This window comes from Cannabis sativa, chromosome 3 (assembly GCF_029168945.1).
Source record: "Cannabis sativa cultivar Pink pepper isolate KNU-18-1 chromosome 3, ASM2916894v1, whole genome shotgun sequence".
Lineage (NCBI taxonomy): Eukaryota > Viridiplantae > Streptophyta > Magnoliopsida > Rosales > Cannabaceae > Cannabis > Cannabis sativa.
This window is the reverse complement of record NC_083603.1, coordinates 20,307,196-20,313,753: the sequence shown is the minus strand read 5'-3', so window position 1 is coordinate 20,313,753 and position 6,558 is coordinate 20,307,196. Positions and strand designations below refer to the sequence as shown.

General features: G+C 33.8%; 1 protein-coding gene across 10 annotated transcripts; it reads right to left on the bottom strand.

Moving 5' to 3' along the window:
- Positions 1–400: 400 nt before the first annotated feature.
- On the bottom strand, positions 401–6,325 carry LOC115711248 (uncharacterized). Of its 10 annotated transcripts, XM_030639580.2 has the most exons (14): positions 6,137–6,301; positions 5,816–6,003; positions 5,689–5,738; positions 5,318–5,588; positions 4,774–5,120; positions 4,347–4,632; positions 3,941–4,008; positions 2,895–3,143; positions 2,553–2,628; positions 2,186–2,262; positions 2,044–2,093; positions 1,641–1,725; positions 1,014–1,112; positions 401–808 (listed from the first exon to the last, which is right to left on the bottom strand). In XM_030639580.2, the coding sequence occupies exons 2-14, from the start codon at positions 5,973–5,975 to the stop codon at positions 578–580; spliced, it is 2,049 nt and encodes a 682-aa protein (XP_030495440.2). In that variant the 5' UTR covers positions 5,976–6,003; positions 6,137–6,301; the 3' UTR covers positions 401–577. The 10 variants fall into 10 exon arrangements, 7 of the variants coding, with proteins under 7 accessions (XP_030495440.2, XP_030495439.2, XP_030495441.2 ...); XM_030639579.2 differs by having other exon boundaries at positions 5,816–6,325; XR_009686798.1 differs by lacking the exon at positions 1,641–1,725 and adding an exon at positions 1,726–1,851 and having other exon boundaries at positions 768–808; positions 5,816–6,325.
- Positions 6,326–6,558: the final 233 nt, after the last annotated feature.

The following is a 6,558-nucleotide window of genomic DNA, read 5'->3' as shown; positions in this document are numbered from 1 at the left end:
TCAATATGTACCAACTCGATAATAGGTTGTTGATACAATCACCAAACCGTTAAGCGAAGCTCAATTCCTCTATCTTCAATTCAAGCTGAATGTAGATGATGCTCCTTCCAATTTAAAGGGAGTGTTAGGATAGAGGAAATAGAGCCCAATTAGTTTCTTGAGTTAGTTTAGTCTAACAGAATTAGTTTGGTTCCAGCTGTGTCTTGGTTGTATATTAGCTGGCTTTAGTTAATTGTTATATTTCTAGAAATCAGTTGTATTATCACACCTGTATGTATATTGAATTGCAGAAGTCAAAAGGCTTAGTTGAGCATTCTCTTAAAATTCCTCTTAGCATAGCTATTTGCTAAGCACTGTCCCTACATTGTTGCTGAAACTATATGTAAATTGAGAAACCCAGTTGGAAATTATGTTTTTTACTATATAGCTCAGAAAAAAGAGTGTCTCAAAACAAAGGGTGGTGATTCAAAACTGGCTAACCACCTAGCCATACAAATGAACTATTCAAGATGATCAATCAGACAATCACTACACATATGGTGATGATGGTTTCACACATCATACCCTCAGAATAGCTTCACATTTCAACATTGGTTAATTTAGATAGCATTAATCTGTACATAGGATCACCGCGATCTAAGACATGTCGTTCCCAATCTGACCGAATTCCAAATGGATTCTCCTTGAGCCACCCTTCACTTGTTATGGCATTGCCTCCTTCATGCACAACTAGTCTACCTTTGCCATATTTCAGAAACTCTTCTTTCATTCTCAGTGAAACAGCTTCTATGTCAGATTGCAAAAAGACCTGGAAAATACAAAAATTTATCCCCAAATAAAGGTGAAAGAAATGAGAAACATAAAGAACAAATCAATACCATATATTTAACATGGATTCGATTGTGAAATTTCAACACTAAAAACCATGGAAAATGAGGTCCTAAAATTGAGTTTCTTTAGGTGTCACATGAATAATTTTTTTTTGCCAATGTGGATTCCAAAAGTAATATTACCTTCCCATTTGGTACAAGGAGTTCCACTATAGCTTCTACCAATGACCTCTGTACCATTCTCCATCTATGTTCTGGATTGTTGAAATCAGGATTTGGGCACTACATTGAGAAAGAAAGGAGGTCCTACTTGAGTTACAGATCCATATAATATTTCATATTCATTGACAGGAGCCAGATCATGCTCGGGGAGTACATATGCTCTCCTCAACTTTTTATCATAATTCATAATTGTATGTCAAAAATGTTAAATGATAGATGAATATGTATTTCCAACCTCAACTTAAAATTTCACAATTAACTATTTGGTAAAAATAAGATTTTAGATAATCACTTGTAAGAAATTACTATTTTGAACATTATTTGACTATACTATCAATTTTATTGGAAAAAAAAACCATCATGGTAGTGCAAGAGTAATAATGACACTACGAGAAACTAAAATTGACTTTGTTTGAGTTTGAAGCAATTGACTGGGATGCATTCACTGTATCCTATATTTGCTTATTATGATGAAATAGCAATAACTTTACTATCTATAATTTTACAATTCAACAGTTGGAACTCCATTTGAGCCTTTTCTAGAAGTGAATTTTTATAATGACAATAGCTAATAAGCTTATTCTCAACCTGTACTGACACAAGAAACAACTCTCCAGGATAGCTAGAAACAATAGAACGGAAAGTCGATGTTGCATTCGTCGCAATGAAGTACCTGATGTAGACAATGGCAACACACAAAGGCCAGATAAAAGATTCAGCTTTCATCAACACGGTTCAGAAAGAAAACACTGATTAGATTCACTGGTTAAGAGAAATTAAGATGAATACAAGTCAAAATCTGTACACATTCAAAACAACTGATGAGAATTGATTCTTTAATAGGAAAAAGAAACGTGAATTTGTAAAGCTTAATGGTTGATAATTTCGTTTAGTTTTAACCATCTTCTAAAAGCTAAATGGTTGAACTTGTTAGACCAACAAATCAACAGTAATGCCATAACTCCTACAGGTTCTAAAGTTAAGTACATACCCATTTTTCATCGGAAGTCTATTAATGGAATCCAAACAACGTCTGACGAGCTGAAAGAAGAGTGCAAAAGCAATTGTTATACAGTGAAGACTAAGAACATAGGATTCACTGATCCAGGGTGAAAATTTGAAAGGAAAATAACCTTTTCGTTGATCTCTAACCCAAGAAAGTTCAAATCTTTCCTTCGATTGGCCATTCCCAGAAGAAAAATTCCATTGCCTGTCATTCACTATCTGAAAGTTAATGGAGGAAAAAAGAATAGCAATTTCAGCCTAATAAAGCAAAATGTAACTAGGAATATTTCATTCAGAAATATTGAAAATCCATCTCATTCTTTTATAGTCCTACTCGGGTGAAATCATTTTTATCTATACTTGCTAACTTTGAGAAGAATGCCTACTCTTCATTTCTTTTCTATTTGACCTTCAATTACACTCACTAAGCAATAAGAAAATTAAGCAATAGGTAGGAGTATGAAAAAAAATGGGGGTGGGCTAGGGTAACCGTACCACTTCCAATATCAACTACCAAAGGCTTAGATGGATCAACAAACACAGAATTCCAATCGGTATCAAATGGATATGCCTGCACCAAGAAATTGTGTTGAGATTTGAAAATAACGACCAATACTTTGAAAGTGGACCTTTATGAACTTTTATACATTAGAATAAAATGATATAATTTAAGTATATTAACCTTATGTCCCTAGCCATAGGCAATGCTACCCCTAACCTTAGATATAAGACACAAATTTCGAAAAAGTTTCGGTCATACAATAACTCACAGTCATGGTTTGGTTTACATGAGTTGTAGATGTTATTCAGGAAACAGATCAAGAAGACAAACCATACCCTATCTAAGGCCAGAACCCCTGGAAGCTTTCTTCCTTTTAGATATTCCCATACAACTGAAGCTTTGTATATCATATTGCAAACAGAGACAGGATTTGGTTCCTTCATTAGTGCTTCACATGCAATATTCCCAACAACAGTTACATCACATTCATTTTGACTAAGTTGAGTAAGAATTTGAGCTAGTTTAGATGCTCCACTTATACAGCTGCTCTTGTGAAATTTCACTGGACCAATCCACATAGTTTTCTGACATTACGAGCATATATTTACATATGATTATCAACAAAATATCAGCAAGAACAATGTGTAAAGTGAATTTATCGAACAATCAGTAAAGAAAGTCCTCAACATAGTAGTAACAGGAAGAACAGAAGACAGGTCACTACAAACTTCAATATTTTACACTTTTGATTTTTTCTGTAGGAGTGCAAGGAATTATCAGTACAAAAGAAATTTGCATTTTGATTTTCTTATGACGAGCTTTTTTGCAATAGAAACCACAAATGAAAAAAAGGAAAGAACAGCCTAATAAATAATAATAATCATAATAAAAATAATAATAAAGCTCAAATAAGAAGCAATCATTTCAACATTCAGGATAAAGCTCAAATGTTTTCAGCAATAATAAAGTTATCTTGTTACGATTCATAAAACTCTCGTAGTTATAGGCGGTAATAATACAATTTGTGCATAAATATAAAGAAGACTATTTATCGGGATGTGCTAAACTGCTTTCAGTTTTTGTTGTATGCTTGATAGTTTACTTTATAAGGCTCCTAGTCTTAGTCAGCTGTCCTAGATGCATTTAGAAGAGCTATTTTTTTATAGAAGAACACCGCATCAGCCAATCTTCTCTGCACGAGCATTGAGAGAGAAAAGAAATAAAGAGTAAGCAAGTAAACTACCGTATGGTGGGTGATATATTTACTGCTTCATATTATGTCCTTGGAGTTTTGATATGTCAATTCGATTTTAAAATAGTATTTGTAATGAAAAAGTGGTTTCCCACATTAAAGTGCTACGTGAAAATAGTTTTAATTTACCTTGCATTTTGTAAGCAAGGACTTTATTTCATCCAATGTTACAGGTCCAATATCAACAGGTACCCATCCTAGCATAGGAAATAAAATATCACATTATTCTGAATATCAGGATAAATTGACCAAATATAATAATAATGATAATAATAAAAAGGTGCACAACCAGCAGAATCAGGTCAGGGATAAAATTATATGACTAGTCATTCCTCGAGCATTTTTAACGAAAAGTGAGTTGAGGCTAGCCCAAATCCCGAGTAGTTGGAGGGTGAGTGTGTGTGATTTTCTTGAGGGGCAAGTGCTTATATGTGCATCTCATTAAATTAAACATAATAATAATAATGATGATGATGTAAAAGATTCAGGGCAAGAAAAATGCATTGAAGGAAAGAACTGTGAAGTGCAATCTTACCATCCAAAACACGATGAGAAGGAAATATCTCTAATTGATTTGGAAGTTGAACATTCTTGCACAAAAAATCTTTGGGATACACAATTTGTACATTTCTACTTTGTGCGAACTGGACTACATCTAAAGATTCTTTAAGTGCCCCATGTTCCACCAGATTTAAAGGAACTGATAGGCCCAGGACATGCATGATTTGAATAGACATCATTCCAACAAAGATCAATGCTTCACATCTGGAAGCCAAAAATTGCAATGCAGAGGCTTTATCAAGAAAATTGCCCCCTCCAATCTACAGATGAAAACAGCATAATAAAAAGCAAGTGGAAGATTATTATAAGCTCACTTAGAGAAGAGAAAAATTAGCCAATGTGACAAATTGGATAGAAAAAACAAGAAATTATAAAACAAATTGGCACATATAGCAACCTACAATTGCCATATAAGGTTCTCTTTTTTTGGTTCCCTTCACATTTCTAAGCTGCTTTAGGCTCTCTTCAAATTGAAAACCAGCTACACACACATCGCAGAAGCGTGTAACACCAACAGTTGATGCAAGAATTTTATGAGAATGGGAAAAGGAATCGTTAACAAAAACATCAATTCCCAGTGACAGTTCTTCAGCAAACTTTGGGCAGTTAGCAACTTCCAATTTAAACTCTGATAGATTATCTAGAAGAAAAATATCTGCTCTCTCAGAGCTTTCCATCTCTGGTAGTCTCACAGGAGAAATGTGCCGTACAGGAACAACTTTATATTGCAGCCTAGATGACAAGATATCTGAAATATAAATAGCATTGAACTATGTTTTAATGCTAGCTACTTCTACTGTCCATGAACTGTAAAACTTTGCTCAGGTAATACTACTCCCGAATTGTATACACTTACTAACTTTCTTGTATATGTGAACCAAAACAGCAATAACAGGAGATTAGAAAAGAAAACGCATAACAAAGACATTCTTCTCAAAACTTCACCTGCAATGGACTCTGAATCAAAGAGCTTTAAGTTATTTCGCACACTCCAATCACTAACTAGAATGACTTTAGCTCCAGCTTCAAGTAAATACCTAATAGTTAAGAGTGCATTGGAGGGTGATTGAGCTATATGATCAGCCTCTTCTTGAAGCAAAATGGTAGAATCAAACCTAACCAATACAGCCTTTCTAAGAAGCTCTTGCTTTGGAAATTTTCTAAGAGTTTGAACGTAAGGTAAGGTGTCTGACTCTCCTTCACTACAATCAAAGACCTGAGAGCAAAACCCAGTTCTGATATGAAATTCACAGTCCAAACTCCAACCACAAGCCCAAAAATAAAAAAACATTTTAATACTTGAAGAAAATTGTTACATTATTATGAGTAATTGGGTCTTCAAAATGATTAGCCAACTTCCAACTTCCTGCCAAGTAACTTTGAAATTCAAATACAAAACACATAAATTATATAAAAAAAAGGAAAAGGGGGAAAGGAAAAGACCTTGAATGGAATAATGAAGACTGCGACATGTGAAAGATCGCATAGATTGAACACACCCGTCGACAAACCAACATGGCCTGTAGTTGTGCACCTTTGGGCGGTTAAATTTTCCACAAAAGAGAAGCTCTTGGAGTGAATTCTGAAGAAGAAGCTGACCCATCTCTTTTTCCCTCTCTTTCTTTATTATTCTATTCAGACAGATAGAAAGATAAACACATTCCGATTGCGATGTCCAGTTTATATACTAACAATATTTTTTTTTTAAAAAAAAAAGTAGAGTGGAGTAGTGTAAACAAAAAAAAAAAAAAAAGAAAACATTACTTGGTGGGTGGGTGGGTGGGTCAGAATATCAGAGAAGAAGTTCAAGTCTTGAACTTGCTGGTTGTTTACAGTCGGCACTAGCCATTCTCAGCTGGACTGGCCACTGTCTATCGTCTTCCTCATTGCTAAAATGGTTTCTTCAGCTTTGGCACTAGAATCACCATAACAAAATTCTTTATTCTCTTTTTAAAATTAAAAAAAAAAAATAAAGAAATATTTATTAATAATAATAATAATAATATTTTAAAATAAAACAATTATTAAAATTTAAAACCATATATATTTTTGGGTGATTCTACAGAAATTATGAGGTATCTGCATGTGAATTGTAAGCACGAGGTATTCTACAAACAACTATTTTTTTAAACTTTTGTAATAACTCACAAATATAAGAAAGATATTAGGCCAAACATCGTCCTTTG

Coding starts and splice junctions, on each gene's coding strand:
- LOC115711248 (XM_030639579.2), bottom strand. CDS start 5,975: ATGGGTCAGCTTCTTCTTCAGAATTCACTCCAAGAGCTTCTCTTTTGT. Junction 5,739..5,815: donor TCTTCATTATTCCATTCAAG/GTCTTTTCCTTT, acceptor GTTACTTGGCAG/GAAGTTGGAAGTTGGCTAAT. Junction 2,629..2,894: donor GGGTTCTGGCCTTAGATAGG/GTATGGTTTGTC, acceptor TTCTTGGTGCAG/GCATATCCATTTGATACCGA.